Source organism: Amblyomma mixtum, chromosome 7 (genome assembly GCF_055824585.1).
Source record: "Amblyomma mixtum isolate Tamu chromosome 7, ASM5582458v1, whole genome shotgun sequence".
NCBI lineage: Eukaryota > Metazoa > Arthropoda > Arachnida > Ixodida > Ixodidae > Amblyomma > Amblyomma mixtum.
Genome location: NC_143018.1, coordinates 111,127,955 through 111,143,739, shown reverse-complemented (window position 1 = coordinate 111,143,739; position 15,785 = coordinate 111,127,955). Strand labels below are relative to the sequence as shown.

Here is a 15,785-nt window from a genome sequence, read left to right as displayed (position 1 = left end):
GGTGGAGCAAGTGGTTGTCCACGTCTGTTTGTGTTTTTGTGAGCTGTATCTGCTTTCCGTGTTGTGTGAGTGCAGGCGTGAGCGATTTGGACCATGCGTCGTATCCCGACTGGAGGGGGTCTACGATGGGTAGGGAGGTGCGGACAGTCGTCCAGTCCGGGACACGAGCTTGTGTTAGTGGGCGTTTCAGGGGACGCATGTAAATGGTTGTGTTGATTATACAGTGATCACTACCCAGAGTGTCCTCTGTATTCAGCCAGTCGGCATGGCGTATGTTGCGTGTAAATGTGAGGTCCGGGCAAGTATGGTATCGAAGTCATGACACGTCGAATGCCAGGGGGCAAAAGGGCCCCAGCTTTATTGAGCAGCGCGTATTTATACCCAGAGTAGGGCGAGATGGCAGGCGCAGCGCTTCGGTTCATAACGCTTATCAGTTGCCCGTTTCAGCCGGCCTGGCGCACGCTGCCCGTCGCACATACGATACATCTTTCTTCTTCTATAACAAAGAACAACGAACTAAGGGAAGTTTGTAAGCACAGGATCAGCTCACTGCACAAGGAATAGCTCAAGACACTTGTTCAAAGTCCCCGCCGTATGCCAAACGACGCGGGGGTACCCGTTGTCTCTGCGATCGTCTTAACACCGGGGCGCTTGACACTGCATCACCATCCGACGTCACTGGTTGCTGCGGCGGTTGCTGTTGGTGGTGGTGGTGGTGCGGCTGCTGCAGCTGCTGCCGCTGCTGCGATGCGCTGTTTGTTAAGGTGTCCTCGCTGTCGTCATCAAGTTCACGCTGAAAGATTTCTTTCGTAGGCAGCAAATGCTTTCGGTTGCGACGCAGGAGTCTTCCGTCCTCTGTGACAACATTGTAGGACCTGGGTTCTGCACAGCGCTGCACGACCCTTGCCTTTCTGTCCCAGAATAACTTCTTCACACGCACGATGTCCCCTTGGTGCAGAGATGGTAGTGCTTGCCGTTTGTTCGTTGTCTGACGATGCTTTACAACATGTAGACCAGGACCATCTTGAATGCTTGGCAGCGTTGTTCGGAGCTTTCTGCCCTGAAGGATCTCTGCTGGTGACTCAACTCCTTCCAGCGGAGTTGTCCTGTATGCTAGCAAACCGAGCCAGAAATCTTGATTGGTTTCAGCGGTCTTCTTTAATATTCGTTTTACCACTTGCACCCCCTTTTCTGCGAGGCCATTTGACTGGGGGTACCTAGGGCTTGAAGTAATGTGGTGAAAATCGTAATCTTTTGCAAATGTGGCAAACTGGTGGCTTGAAAATGGCGGTCCATTGTCTGAACACACTTCCATAGGTATGCTGTACCTCGCGAAGATGGCGCTAGTTACTTGAATGACAGTGTCAGCAGAAGCATCTTGAAGAAGTTACACCTCTGGAAAGTTCGACAGCGCGTCGTAAACGCAGAGGTAAGGCCTGCCGCCGTAGTAGAAAATGTCAATGCCAACTCGATGCCACGGCTGCTTAGGCACTGGGCGCATCTTCAGCGGTTCATGTGGCTGGCTGTACAAGTATTTCCTGCAGACTGCACATTTCTGAACAAAATCTTCAATGTCACGACTCATTCCTGGCCAGAATACCACTTCCCGGGCTCTTGCCTTGCATTTAGTAATACCCAAGTGGCCTTGGTGAATTTTTTCCAATATTTCACACTTCATACTGGTGGGAATAACAACCTTGCATCCCTATAACAAAATACCCTGGACTTGAGACAGCTCGGCACTAAATGGCTTCAGCTGGCCTTCGACCTGTTTGCCTTTTTCTAGACTCCCGAGTACACAGCTTAGGTATTTATCATTGCTTGTCTCGGCTGCCAGTTGCATGAAAGTTTTGTGGCTTAAGCGAGACGCAACCACACTCACGGCATGCACTTCTGCGTCTTCGCTGTCGATGCCGGCCTTATCGCAGTCGAATGAACCCCGGGACAGCATGTCGGCCAGGAAGAGTTGTTTTCCTGGAACAAATACAATTCTGATGTCATAACGAAGCAGTCGCAGAAAGAAGCGCTGCAGCCTTGGTGGCATGTCACCGATTGCTTTATGGGATATCGCAATCAAAGGTCGGTGGTCGGTTTCCACGATAACCTTCCGTCCATATGTGAAATGATTGAATCGTTCACATCCATACACAATTGCCATCGCTTCTTTTTCTATTTGCGAATATCGCTGTTGTGTTTCAGTCAGTGCTTTAGACGCGTACGCGACCGGCTTCCACTCGTTATCTTGACACTGTAGCAAAGCAGCGCCTAAGCCGTTCTGTGATGCATCGCACGATATTTTAGTTTCCTTCGCAGGGTCGAAAAGCGATAGCAGTGGTTGTTTGGTCATGATGTCGCAGAGCTGGTGCCACTCCTTGGCGTGGTTTGCCGTCCATTCAAAAATTGTGCCTTGCTTTAGTAACCTTCGCAGTAGGGCTGTCCTGTGTGCCAGCGACGGTAAAAATTTGGCGAAGTAGTTTGCTACCCCAAGCATTCTTTGCACAGACAGCTTGTCCTTCGGTTCCGGCATTTGCATCATACATTGTATCAGGGAGGGACTCGGCCTTACACCCTCACTGCTGATTACGTCGCCAAGGAATTCTATCTGTTTCACGCCAATTTTGCACTTAGTCGCGTTGAAAGTCAAACCAGCTCGTTCTGCAGCTTCTAGCGCTGATCTCAGTCGTTTGTCGTGCTCGTGCGTTGATGTGCCCCAGACTAATATGTCGTCGACATATACCCTTACGCCAGGTAGACCCTCGAAGATTTCATTTAGGATCTTTTGAAAAACTTCTGGAGCTGAAGAAATTCCGAAGGGTAGCCTCAGGAAACGGTACCGCCCGAAAGGTGTTGCAAAGGTGCATATTTTTGAAGTTTCCTCGTCTAATGGTACCTGGTGGAAGCCAGATGTTGCATCTAGGCGCGTGAAAGTCGTTGCTCCGGCCAGTTCAGCTTCTATGTCTTCTCGCGTCGGCATCTGGTAGTGCTCTCGTTTTATACATTCATTAATCTTCCTAGGGTCCATGCAAACCCGGAGCCTTCCATCCTTTTTACGTACTATTACAAGAGGGCTTACCCAGTCTGTCGGCTCAGTCACCTTGGCAATAATTCCACTCTGTTCCATGCGCTGCAGCTCCTCACGCAGTGGCTCCCGAAGGGATAGTGGCACCCTTCGCGCTGGCTGTACGACCGGCACGGCGTCATCGCGGAGAACCATATGGTAGCGACGCTGAACGCAACCTGTACCGATGAACAGATGACGGAATTCATCCACTATTCCCTCTGTGGCGTTCTGCGATACGCTGTGCACTTGCCGGGAGAGAAGCTGGAGGCGTTCGCACGCTTCGAGTCCTAGTAATGCTTGTCCTTTCCGAACGATGAAAAATTTCAGGACAGCTTTGAGACCGTTTAGCTTCACTTCCGATGTAATTGTGCCAACATGTTCAATTTTGCTTCCGCCGAAGGACCGCAAAGTCGCGCCACTTGGCTGCAGTGGTGGCTTTGGCTGCATTCTGTTGAAGACACTGAGGGGTAGAATATTGGCTTGCGAACCGGTGTCAACTTTCAGGCTCACCGACCAGTTGCCAACGTTTGCTTGAACAAGCCAGTCGCGCTCCCTGACCTTGCTGCGCAAAGCCACATCCAGTACGTCGAATTCCTCCTCGGCTCCTGTGAGCTCGCGGATTTGTTGCTTTGCTTTACAACAGACGGCAAAGTGGTTTCTTCCATGACAGTTGTGACACGTACGCCCAAAGGCAGGACAGCTCCGCGGTGCGTGTGTCCGTGCGCACCTTTGGCAGTTGTAGGACTGCGGCTCCCGACGAGGGGCAGAGCGCATCTTCTGAACTTTGTCTACTTGCTTATGGTCTTGTTCCCACATTTCTTGATGTGCTGCTGTTGCTTCGGCAGCCTTGCATATCTGTTCTGCCTTCTGTAGGGTCAGTTTGTTATCTCTTAATAACTTTTCACGTATTTTCTCGTCATTTGTGCCAAAAACAATTTGGTCCCTGACCATTGAATCGAGTAACCCTTCAAAGTTACAGAGCCGTGCTTGAGTCTTCAAATCCCGCAAAAAGTGCTCGAATGGTTCACCTGGTTCTTGTACACGCCTCCTGAACAAGTAGCGCTCGTACACTTCATTGCTTTGCGCCTCGCAGTACACGTCAAACTTCTTGACTACCTTGGCGTAGTTATTGCTGCTTTCGCCTTCGGAGAAAGTGAAAGTGTTAAATACCTCAATGGCTTCTTCACCTGCGGTGGTCAACAGTAGCGCAGTTTTCGTTGCTGCTGGTCGCGGCTTTTCGGCGGGTTCTGTCGCCGTCAGGAATAGCTCGAACTTCTGCTTGAACAACTGCCAGTTCTTTGCAATGTCCCCTTTGAGGCGAAGTGCATCCGGTGGCCGTAGGAAATCCATCCCGCCGCTTGTTTCCTTAGTCTGTGCAGGGGCGCGATTACGAGTTTTCGTCTCAATTTTGAGACTCTGACGTCAAAATGACGACACCGAAAGTTGTTGACTGCGGAATCAACCAATTAGCAGCGAGGTTGTGGTGTCTAATAGTAGGGTTCCACCCAGGAAGCATTTAGTTGCGCAATAAGGGACCGTATACTAAAGTTTCGCTGTAAACACGCCGTTAATAATTTGAAGAATGTTTTATTTCGCTAACAAACTATGTTTCAAAGTCAACGACATGAAGCAAAAGAAGAAGCGTCCTCAATTTTGCAATTAAGTTTGCTCTTCAGTCACTTTTGCTGCCGCGAGGGTGCGCTGACGGCGGAAAAGCGTGAACATGGCGGCCTGCTCGAAGCAGCTGACTGCTCGAGTACATGGAGTAGTTCCAGTTTTTTGCGTGTAGTTTAAAATCAAAACACTTTGCGGATGTTTGTAGTGCGCAGAAAAATCTGATTGAAGACAGAGAATGATATGAGTACGCAGAGATGAAGTAACAAGCAGCGCTGGGTTCGAAAATCGGTGAAGACAATGGTAAGTGTGTTCTTTTTCGGTGCTTATTATCGATGGCAAAAATGGCCCAAAGATGCTCTTAGGGAGACGTGTGTGATCTGTGGTTGTGCTTTTTTTGTTTGGGAAGTACAAGACGACCGTGCAGCGTGAAGTGTGGGGCAAAATAATGTTGTATGGCCGTATGATCGTCTCCTGTGTGAACCCAAATTATCGATAGCGCACGTCTATGCTCTGTTAACCCAAGTTGTACATTCCCCATTATTTCCCTATTTCATTCCCTGAGCGACATCGAAACAAAGAGACACAGGGAATTAGCATGATCAACAGTTAGCATTCGGAATGGCGTCGGCTAAGACAGTCAGGGTGTCCCGCGCACAGTACCTCTTCATGTTAGAGTTCCTGGAGGAGAACCCGGCTCTGGCACATCCGGCGTCACCCCTTTCCGCTGTTTACACGGCGGCTCGCAAGCGCGGGTTGTGGCGCGAGCTTGCGGACCGCCTAAATGAGATGGGCCCAGCTGTAAAGACTGTGCCCCACTGGCGCCACACTTGGCAGGTGTGGGCCAGCCGCTGCAAGAAAGAGGAGGCTGAGTTTTTGGCCGCGGAAAGGTGAGCGTGTCAACAACGGTCTGCCGAATGAACCTTGAACATGCCTCTCCACATCCTATCGCAGGGGCACTGGAGGCGGCAGGCTGCCGGGAATGTCAGGCCGCGTTTTGAAGCTGCGGTCGCCGGTGAGCGCCCAAGGCGTGGCGCCGCCTATGTTCACAACCTCCCAGGTATGTGATCCGAATCCGATGATAAGCCGCGGTGGCGTTACAGACAGTTTCGTGTTTGCTGATAATGAAGGGTTCTTGTGTGAACCTCAGAGCCATGTACTGTGAGCAATGGACCCACAGAATGAACTTCGAGACACTCGTGCATGAACGTGCGGCGCTGTGCCTCTTGCAGTACCAGCCCCGCGTATCTGTCGGGGAGGTGGCTGGAACGAGCGGCCTGCAGCAGGCAGAGGCGCGCTCACCAGCTGGTAGGTGAATTTTTAACCATTTGATATGAATGCCTAAACTGCTGGAGGTAGCAAATGCAACCTCAAGTTACGTACCTTGTATTTTCTTGCCCTTTTGCTAGTGCTGTTTTTTTTTGTCTTGTGACTCAGTACTGAGTAACCGTGCACTTTACCCCAATACAATACACAGTGTGCTGAAACTGTCCACTAAGCAATGGTGTCTTGTGGAATGACTTTGGACAGACAGCCCCCCCCCCCCCCCAGATGAGGAGGAGCTGGAGGAGCTGCTGGAGGTGACGCTTGAGGAGGAGGAAGCATCACCCGAGGAGGAGGAGCAGCAGCAGCAGCCTCGTGCCACAGCCTGTGAGTTGGTCTGCCAATATCAGGCCCCACATTATCCATTTTGCAAGCTGCTTGAAAATAATACCATTTGCAGGAGCACACTATCAGTGTCGTTTTACAATAGCCACACAAGTCTCCTTCATATTCACCATTGGTACGCTGTGCAAGTTTTTTTCCCCTCACAGAGGGCACTGTGATGCCTGTGATGGTTAGGCGAATGTGCACATTGAGTACAATGAGACAATGCTGCTTTGTCGTACCGCTGATTATGACAACTTTTATCCCTAGCATGCATGCCAATAGTCTGCTCAGACATTGCACCAAACAGTCAGCTTATTGCGCATCCTGCTGTATTATACAACAAGTGTATATTCAGTCACTTTTCCCCCTGACAGCTACGCAGCAGCAGCAGCAGCCAGCAACAGCACCGGGCCACCCCACGCGGCGCAGCCTAACGCGGGCGGAGGAGGTGCGCCAGCTGCTGTTCGAGACGCGGCGCACTGCGGATATTCTTCAGGCCCACACCAGGCAGCAAGGACAGTTTCAGGAACGCTGCCTGGAGGTATGTGCAGACAGCAAGCGCTCTGTACATTTCGTAAAAGAGAAGCAGCTACATGCAGCATATTGTAGCTACAGTCACTGTTCAAAACCTCTGCTTGACCTTTGTATGACCGCCTGTTGAGAGACATGGTCCCTATTTCAGTAGGGCATCCTTAATGTGAAACGAGCACTCTGTGACCGTTAAGTGTGTAATTGAAGCTCCTTTTACGTGCAGCAACAACGCGAGACGATTGACTCCGTGCGCAGCCTCACCGCGGCAGTGCGTGACCTCACTGCTGCAGTGCATGCCAGTGGAGCCGAGGTGGCAGCGGCACTGCAGGTGGCACAGGCTGATACCTTACGCCTGACGGAACAAGTTATTTTGGCGGTATCAGTTATTTTGCTTTTCCTCCGTAATCAACTGCAGCCGCCACAGTAACTTGTTCGTTTTTTTTTGTGTTTACATTTCTTTTTTTCCTCACTTGTTCATTTTTTGTGTTCACATTTCTTTTTTTTTCTCATGCAAGTCGCAGAGGCCATATGTAGTATTTTTTTTCCCCTCCTGCAAGACGCAGAGGCCATGTATAGCTCTTTTTTTTTCCCTCCTGCAAGATGCAGAGGCCATGTATAGCTCTTTTTTTTCCCCTCCTGCAAGACACAGAGGCCATGTATAGCTCTTTTTTTTCCCTCCTGCAAGATGCAGAGGCCATGTATAGCTCTTTTTTTTTCCCCTCCTGCAGGACACAGAGGCCATGTATAGCTCTTGTTTTTTTCCTCTCCTGCAAGACGCAGAGGCCATGTATAGCTCTTTTTTTTCCCCTCCTGCAAGCCGCAGAGGCCATGTGTATCGATCTGCTTTGTTCTTGCCGTTTGTAAGGCACAGAGACCATGTGTACCTCTTTTTTTTTCCCCCTCCTGCAAGCCGCAGAGGCCATGTGTATCGATCTGCTTTGTTCTTGCCGTTTGTAAGACACAGAGGCCATGTGCATCAATGAGATTTTTTTGCCTCCTGCATGATGCACACGATGTGTGTATTACACTTTATTTTTTTGTACTTTTTTAAACTTCTATATGGTACAGAAACGGTGCAATTGCATTAATTAGTTTGTGTGTTAATGCGAGAGCCCTACTAGTCCCATTACAAGAAAAGTTGGCGCCATGTGTGTGTACTCACTGACGGCACAGAAAATCCCAGTGATGGCAAGATAGATAAATTCCTCGATGACATCCAGTGGTCACATGACGCACACAGCAAGCCGAGCACTGTCCTTCCAGACATTTGTCTTATGTACCGCCCATTCTGGCTGACCTCCATGTGGCTCCAGTTGTTTCGCCTACATTTGTGCCCAAATTGTGATGAAGAGTTGGTTGCAAGCTACTGCTCCGTTTTGTTTGTTTCACCTCCATTGAAACACGACCGCCATGGCTGGTAATTAACCTGCTCCAGTCAGTAGCCGAGCGCTCCAACCACTGAGGTGCCGCGACAGGGCTTCCCATGTAGTGTCCACTGTGTGCAGTCTGACGTGGCATACTTTTTGTAGTGTTCTTCACAGTGGTGGCACATTTTGCTGTTGAGTAATAACCTGTGCTCACCACCTGTTTACAGGAGACATTCCGGGGCCTCAAATGGAAACAGCTGGAGGTAAGAGTTCAGGGAAAATACCTAAGTAAGGGTTAAGTGGAAGACATGGGAGAGGCCTCTGTCCAGCAATGGATGGAGTCAGGCTGATGGTGATGCATATGAATGAGAATTTTGTCATGTTACAATCATTCTCAGCACTGCAACTAGCAATATGCACGATCCAATCAGTTATGCGCCATTCTTGGTGGGACTGCTAGTTTGCCATTGAGTGCAACTTCATTATATGTTCAAATGACACAGAAGCTGTGATAACATGCAGGCTGCTAGTTTTTTTATCGCACTAGATGAGATATGTTATTTATGTTCATGTTATAGCAAGCACTGTGTTTCGCTGTTATCTGTTCAAATAGGAACACTTGTGTGCAATGTTGTTCCAAAAAATAAAAGGAGCATGCTGAAAGGGCCCCTAAAATGATTTCGATGGATATAATGTAGTCACACAAATCTGTAGAGGAGGTGTTTGTGGGTATCCAGAGTGAAAATCGAAAGGTGCGGGTAGACCCTGTCATTGAACAATTTTAAAAAATCACTGCTTGCAGTAGCTTGCAACCCAATAGGGCAACACACCTCTCCGCACATCCCTTATGACGTTGGGCAGACGAGGCGCGCTTCAAAGCTGGCTGTTCTGCCCACTGACGTCATTGGGACAGGGGACGCATGAAGAGGTGTATTGCCCTAGTGGGTTGCAAGCTACTGCAAGTAGTGATTTTCAAAAAAGTTTTAAATTACAGGGTCCGTCCACAGTTTTTGAATTTCACTTGGAATAGCTACAAAGACCACATGTTAGATCTGTTCAACTAGAATACGCTTATCGAAATCATTGCAAGGTCCCTTGAAAGCATGTCATTCAAAGAAGTTGATTCAGTGGGACTTTCTCATTTCGACAAACATTTGGTGGCCCCTTTAACGCCACACTTTTTAATTCTCCACTTGAGCACAATGTCGCGAATCAGGTGGACGCGTCCCCGACTGGTGAAGGGGAACGCTTTCGCGGGCAGGTTCGAAGAAAGGAACAAAGAAATGAAACAAACCAAAACGAAGCCGTGTTTATATTTTAAAGGAAAGGGAGCCAATAGAAGAACCGAAAACACTAAGGAGAACACACACTAGGCACGCGTTAAACACAACAGATAAAAAGGAGAGAGTTCATCAGCTACAAAGTGTCCCAGGTGGTGCGGGAATGCCTTGCAGATGGCACAGACGCGGGTTGGCGAGTTGCGATGCGTCGCTGGCGTAGCGTTCAGGGAGGCGGTGGTAGAGAGCCAGGAGATGAGGAACGGAGGCGGGCACGGGAGACGCTGACGAACTCCTGTCAGTCGCCCCCAAGAAATGGGCAGCTACATTTGTTAGGTTGGGGCAACCAAAAGGAAATAAAAATAATATGCCCCTGCCTGCACCGCGTATGCACAACAGGCTTAGCCCAATTGGAAAATAAAAGAATAGGCCCGTAGGCAAAATATATTTTCGCCACCCATGGGTGGAAAAATAAAATAAAAGGGAAAATGTAGCGACCCACAACTGGGGGAGCGGGCCCGGAGAGACTGCCCTGATCTCCCCTGGAAAGTAGCGGAAGGGATGGGCAAATGTATGGGAAATTGGAAGTTGGATTGGGGACAGCAGGGATTTTGACCAGATTTTGACCTTTTACAGGCCTCCTTGAAGGGCGCAGTCCACCAATAGTGGGCCCTCGGCGTCGAGCATACTCCCACACCACAGAGAACGTTTTGTGGGCAATCTCCGACCGTCTGAGACAGGGAAAACCTACCGGGGCTCGACTAGGATCCCCTCCCCCAAGCCAGGTTCTGCCACCCCGACCGTCCCACAGTACTAAGATGACGGATATTTCACACCACTCGTTCGGTACTTCGGCTCTTACTCCACTGGTACTCGCACACGCAGCAGTTATCCTTTCACGTTTTCTTGGCGTTCGTGCCCACCGACGATCGCCCCTGGCATAGTATGTGAAACTCCAATCCATTCTCCCACACATTCATGGTTAAGTCTCAATTGATGTCCGCAGTTATCATCACATGCTACAAGGTAGCATGTTGTCTTTCTGCGATTTGGCCAGGTCTACTAACGTTACTCAGACAACCGCCGGGCTTTCCCGCGTTTCGGAGCTTACTGGCCTCCCGAGCGTGCTACTTACTCCATCACTTTTCGTGTTTTCGGGCCAAAGGCAGCTTCCCCAAAACCAAAGCTTGGTTCGCCCAGCCGCATGCCCCCGCGAGGCACCGAGCTCTTCGTGATCGGAAACCAACGCGTCCGCGGCTGGGTGGTACGCCCTCATACCGAGAGGGAACCGTGCGACTTTCATTTCTGCGAATTTTGGAACGACCGCATCTACCCGGGCGATCTCGTCACTCAGCAAAACAGCTAAGTCGGAACCGCGTCTACCGAGGCGCGAACACCAACGGCAAAACGACAAAGTCCCGACCGCGTCTACTGCGGCGACCACGCCAAAAGCAAACAAGTCGTTCTAGTCACCAGTTCTGTGCTTTTGAGCCGGATTCCACGTGCCCAGTCCGTCTCCCTTCTCGGACCTGCCCTCCCACATAGGCAACGGGCATCGTGGGCGCGACACGCTCACAATGTCGCGGAAAGTCTGCTGAACCTTTCCTGAGGATTCGCAACCCCAAGAGTGGGCTCCGGCGGCTCCACTCACCGCTGTGCGTTGCACCAAAACAAAACCTAGCAGCCGAAACCGCACCGGTCCGTATTTGGTGGCAGGGGGGGCCACGGGCAGGCCGCACAGTCGGATTTCCCCCCCATGGAGACGGTTTTGACTTGCTGGACGAGCTGTTTCGTTGCCATTTTCGACTCAGGAAGGAGGCTGCACTACGACTGTACAACAAGCTCACCGATGAACTGGGAGGTGTACTGGTGGGCACACTGTGAGTGGGTTGCAGCTGGTGTCCGTGCTTGCTTCTCTGCCACCGGGGGATCCCAGGCACACACACAGCCACGTCGCACAGTTCCTCACACACAAATGTACACTGACACGAGATGACGCTGCCAAGGCTAGCTGCGGCTAAGACTGTCAGTGGGTTGCAGCTGGTGTCCGTGCTTGCTTCTCTGCCACCGGGGGATCCCAGGCACACACACAGCCACGTCGCACAGTTCCTCACACACAAATGTACACTGACACGAGATGACGCTGCCAAGGCTAGCTGTGGCTAAGACTGTGAGTGGGTTGCAGCTGGTGTCCGTGCTTGCTTCTCTGCCACCGGGGGATCCCAGGCACACACACAGCCACGTCGCACAGTTCCTCACACACAAATGTACACTGACACGAGATGACGCTGCCAAGGCTAGCTGCGGCTAAGACTATCAGTGGGTTGCAGCTGGTGTCCGTGCTTGCTTCTCTGCCACCGGGGGATCCCAGGCACACACACAGCCACGTCGCACAGTTCCTCACACACAAATGTACACTGACACGAGATGTCGCTGCCAACAGTAACAGTGGCTGGTGTGTTGCACGAACACCTTGGCCGGCTACGCCGCGAGGAGTCTCACTGGTGGCGATGCTGGAGCTCCCGCCGCAGCCGACGGCGAACCGTGCGCAAGTACGCCAGCCTCTGAAGACGGGTTGTCCTGAAAAGGTTGACAACACTATCACGCACGGCTCGCCCCCGCAGGTAAGTGAGGCGGCCCGCTGGGCCTTGTACGTGGTCTGCAGCCAGGGGTGGGCCGTTGTCGTCGGGGGCAGTGGCATCCTCGTCGTCGTCTGGCAGGGGGTCATCCAGGCACAGGTTATGCAGTGCAGCACAGGCTCCAATTATGAAGACCGCTCGCTCCGGCTCATAATGGAGCGCCCGGTACCTCTGCAGGCACTGGAAGCGGCTCTTCAGCACGCCGATGGGGCGCTCGACGGTAGAACGCATTGAGCCGTGTGCTGCATTGAATAGCCCCTCAGGAGAGGCCGCACTGGGATGCCCTGGCACAGGTGTAAGCAGCCAGGGCTCCAGAGGGTACCCACTGTCCCCTGTAAACCAGAAATGACGTTCAGTTAAGCATGGCCTTTGTCGTTGTCACTCTCAACACCCTTGATACAATAGAACATTCATAGCAGGTAGCCCACAGTCAAGCTTTGCTGAACTTGAAAGTCATGGGAGTGCAGACAATGCATAATTTAGATGTTTAAGGGAGCACCGTTGTAAGAACAGCCTAACTTCTTACTGATATAAATGACTACAGCAGAAGTGTAATACCGTCGTCTGCCTGCTGCCTTGGCTTCGTAGGCAGCAAGTAAGCACTTGAACAAAACCTGTGTGTGTTGTATTTCACCGGCAACAATTAGCACGACGACAATACACGCCAGCGTCTGTATCGTATTGCAACATGCTTTCGTAAGCGTAAACATGCCTGATTTTTCAAGCTTCCGCACATGCACGTTAGCTCCATATATGTAACCAAGGTCAGAGAGGGCTTTCTTACTGCTTACCGAGAAGAAACTCCCCGTCTGCCAGCAGGCCCTTCTCCACCACCTCACGGCGCAGCCACGAGTGGCGCCACGAAAACGAGTCGTGGTCCGACCCAGGGCAACGCGGATCGATGGCAGTGATCCGCATTGTGGAGTCGCAGACCTGAGAGAAAACAGCAGCACAAGCTTAGTTGTGAACGCCCGCCGTCGAGGCCCGAGCTTGCAGCCAAACACATGCAGTAAAAAAAGGAGAACGAAGCGTACTCACGATCATCGTGTTGAGGGCGTAGCAGCCCTTGCGGCTCCAAAAGGCTGCCTTGTAGGCAGCACTCCCCGCGGCGCCTTGATGGCGATAAGGGTGCCATCCACACACCCAACGACGCCGGGGATGCTGCCGTGGCGGAGGAAGCCTTCCTTCGCCGCCGCCTTCTCTTCAGGGCTGGTCGGGAAATGCACCCACCCCTCCCGCGACCCCACTTTTACAATAGCCGCTGCCACCCGCCGCACACACTTGCTAACTGTTGGCTGCGCCATGCCAACGCTCGCCTCGCTGCCCACGGCGCCCTGAAACCCCACGGTAGCGAAGAAGCGCAGCGCGCACAACACTTGACGCTGCACAGACAGCGCGCTCACCGAGCACCCTCCCAGTTCGTCCTCCAATTCCTCGCACAGCCACAGTGCCGTCTCCTTCTTGAGTCGAAATTGTCGACGAAACAGCTCGTCCGGCAAGTCAAACGCATCTTCGAACACCCTCCTACGCCGTTGCTCGCGAGGCCAACCGCCGCTCAACGCAAGATAAATAGCCGCCATTTTGCGTCTGAAACGGTTTGAGATCGCCCGTTCTAGTCTCAAAAAATCGTCTCAATCGGCTCGCATAATTAGGCAAGCAACGTCACCACTTCTGGCGCACTTCTGACGTCGGCCGGTGACGCAAAAAACCAATATGGCCGCTGGTCACGACCGACCAATAGGAACGGGGCAAATGAGACACTTTTTGAGACACTTTCCGATTGAGACGATTTCGAGCAACTCGTAATCGCGCCCCAGATTTTCCACGCAGTGGGCGTCAACGTCGGCCACTTCTGACACCATGTATCGAAGTCATGACACGTCGAATTCCAGGGGGCAAAAGGGCCTCAGCTTTATTGAGCAGCGCGTATTTATACCCAGAGTAGGGCGAGGGGGCAAGCGCAGCGCTTCGGTTCATAACGCTTATCAGTTGCCCGTTTCAGCCGGCCTGGCGCACGCTGCCCGTCGCATATACGATACAAGTATCTAGTCGAATCGAATTGCCGACACGTGTTGGGTTGGCGGGGTCAGTGTGTGGAAAGAAGTTCCGCAAGCTTCCTCCCACGTCTGTCTTCCCGGGGGTACCCCATAGCCTGCTCGGGACGTTGAAATCCCCGACGATCAGAAGGGGATCCCTTCCAGCCACCTGCATAGCTTGGGTGAAAATTTCATTGAACGTGACGTTCTTACGTTTAGGTGGGCAGTAAATGTTTAGAATGTGTACAGGTGCGTCAGTCCGCTTTAGGGGCAGCACTGACACCATCGTGTATGGGAAAGGCGGTGTTGTGGGGAGCCTGACCTCCTGCGCAGTATACTGCTTGTGAACAAGTATACATGTCTGCGGGTTGTGTTGAAATGTAGTGTAGTTTGTTAGTTTGGCCCCGGCGCCGGGTTCCTGAAGGGCAACCACGGCAACGAGGAACTCAAAGGTCTCAAGATAGAGGCGGAGATGAGTCCGCTTCATGCGGTTCTTGAGACCACGGCAGTTCCACTGCGTTAGTGTAAGCGGCTGAGTTGTTCTTGCTCGCCATGGTTGGGGGCCATGGTAGGAGCTGAGGGTGGGGTTCCGTTGTTAAGACTCCCAGTCCGCTAGTACACGGCGCAGACGTGCAGGAGTCTTCCGAGAAGTCAAACTCATCGGGAATAACTCTGTTGAATTTTGAGGGGCGGTTAGCGTCCCTGATGGGCCCTACGCGTTTAAGGACGCGCGGATTGTCTTTTATCCATTTTTGGATAATGTGAGGTACGGCTTGTGTCACCTGTGCGATGACACTCTCTACCTGACGCACAATGGTATCGTGGATAATTTTGGGGAGGTCAGGCAATTGTGTGTCAATCGCGGTCACCCGGGTCTCCAGGGCCGCGGCGCGACTCTCCACAGGAGTAGGAATCTCCCTGTCTGTGGTTTTCTTCCTCGCCGCTCGACGCGGGCGGAGTAGGGAATTGTGCTTTGAGCGAGTTAAGCTCGCTGGATAGTTTTTCGCTTTGAGCTCGCAAGAGGGCGAGCTCGCTCTTGAGTTCTTGCGTCTCGACGGTGCTGGTGGGGGAGGAGGGGAGGCGATTCTCGCCCAGCTGCCTACCTTGGCTTGGTTGCAGGCGGCGCCGCTTACGGACTCCCGAAAAGCATGTGATCATTACTTGGTAGGGGAGATCTCCCCCTTAGCTTCTTGTATTCTAAAACGGATTGCCACTGATCCAACACCCAAAAGAATCATTTGGACTCCTGGCCACCAGGGCTTACGAGGTAATGAGGCCGCTGACGCGGCTGCCCGAGAGCTTATTCACCGGGCTCCTCATCCCAGCTCTTCTGGCTCGGATACTAACCAGCCGCTGCTGCGATTCAGGGAAATTATAACGCATTATAGCGACATCCACCGTCTTTTTCCGGCCCCTGCAAAGGGGCTGAGTAAGACGGAGGAGCGAACATTAAGGCGCCTGCAGACAGGTACTCTACTCTGTCCTGCAATCTTAAAGCATTACGATCCATACACGGATGGGCGATGCCCGCACTGTGCGGAGACCTGTGATATCTTCCACATGGTGTGGGCATGTACTCAAAATCCCGACCTCCCCCCTTCCCCTACCCC

At 51.9% G+C, this 15,785-nt stretch overlaps 1 protein-coding gene across 1 annotated transcript; it reads left to right on the top strand.

The window, feature by feature from the left end:
- The first annotated feature begins 5,390 nt into the window (after nt 1-5,390).
- On the top strand, nt 5,391-11,384 carry LOC149337216 (uncharacterized). Its single transcript, XM_089554352.1, has 7 exons — nt 5,391-5,735; nt 5,908-5,983; nt 6,227-6,325; nt 6,700-6,866; nt 7,080-7,279; nt 8,451-8,486; nt 11,312-11,384. The coding sequence occupies exons 1-7, from the start codon at nt 5,658-5,660 to the stop codon at nt 11,382-11,384; spliced, it is 729 nt and encodes a 242-aa protein (XP_089410478.1). The 5' UTR covers nt 5,391-5,657.
- Nucleotides 11,385-15,785: the final 4,401 nt, after the last annotated feature.

Bases quoted from the DNA above. Each gene is read 5' to 3' on its own strand.
- LOC149337216 (XM_089554352.1), top strand. From the start codon at position 5,658: ATGTCAGGCCGCGTTTTGAAGCTGCGGTCGCCGGTGAGCGCCCAAGGC. The intron at 5,984-6,226 runs GTAGGTGAATTT...CCCCCCCCCCAG, and splicing joins AGAGGCGCGCTCACCAGCTG to ATGAGGAGGAGCTGGAGGAG. The intron at 7,280-8,450 runs GTAACTTGTTCG...ACCTGTTTACAG, and splicing joins AATCAACTGCAGCCGCCACA to GAGACATTCCGGGGCCTCAA.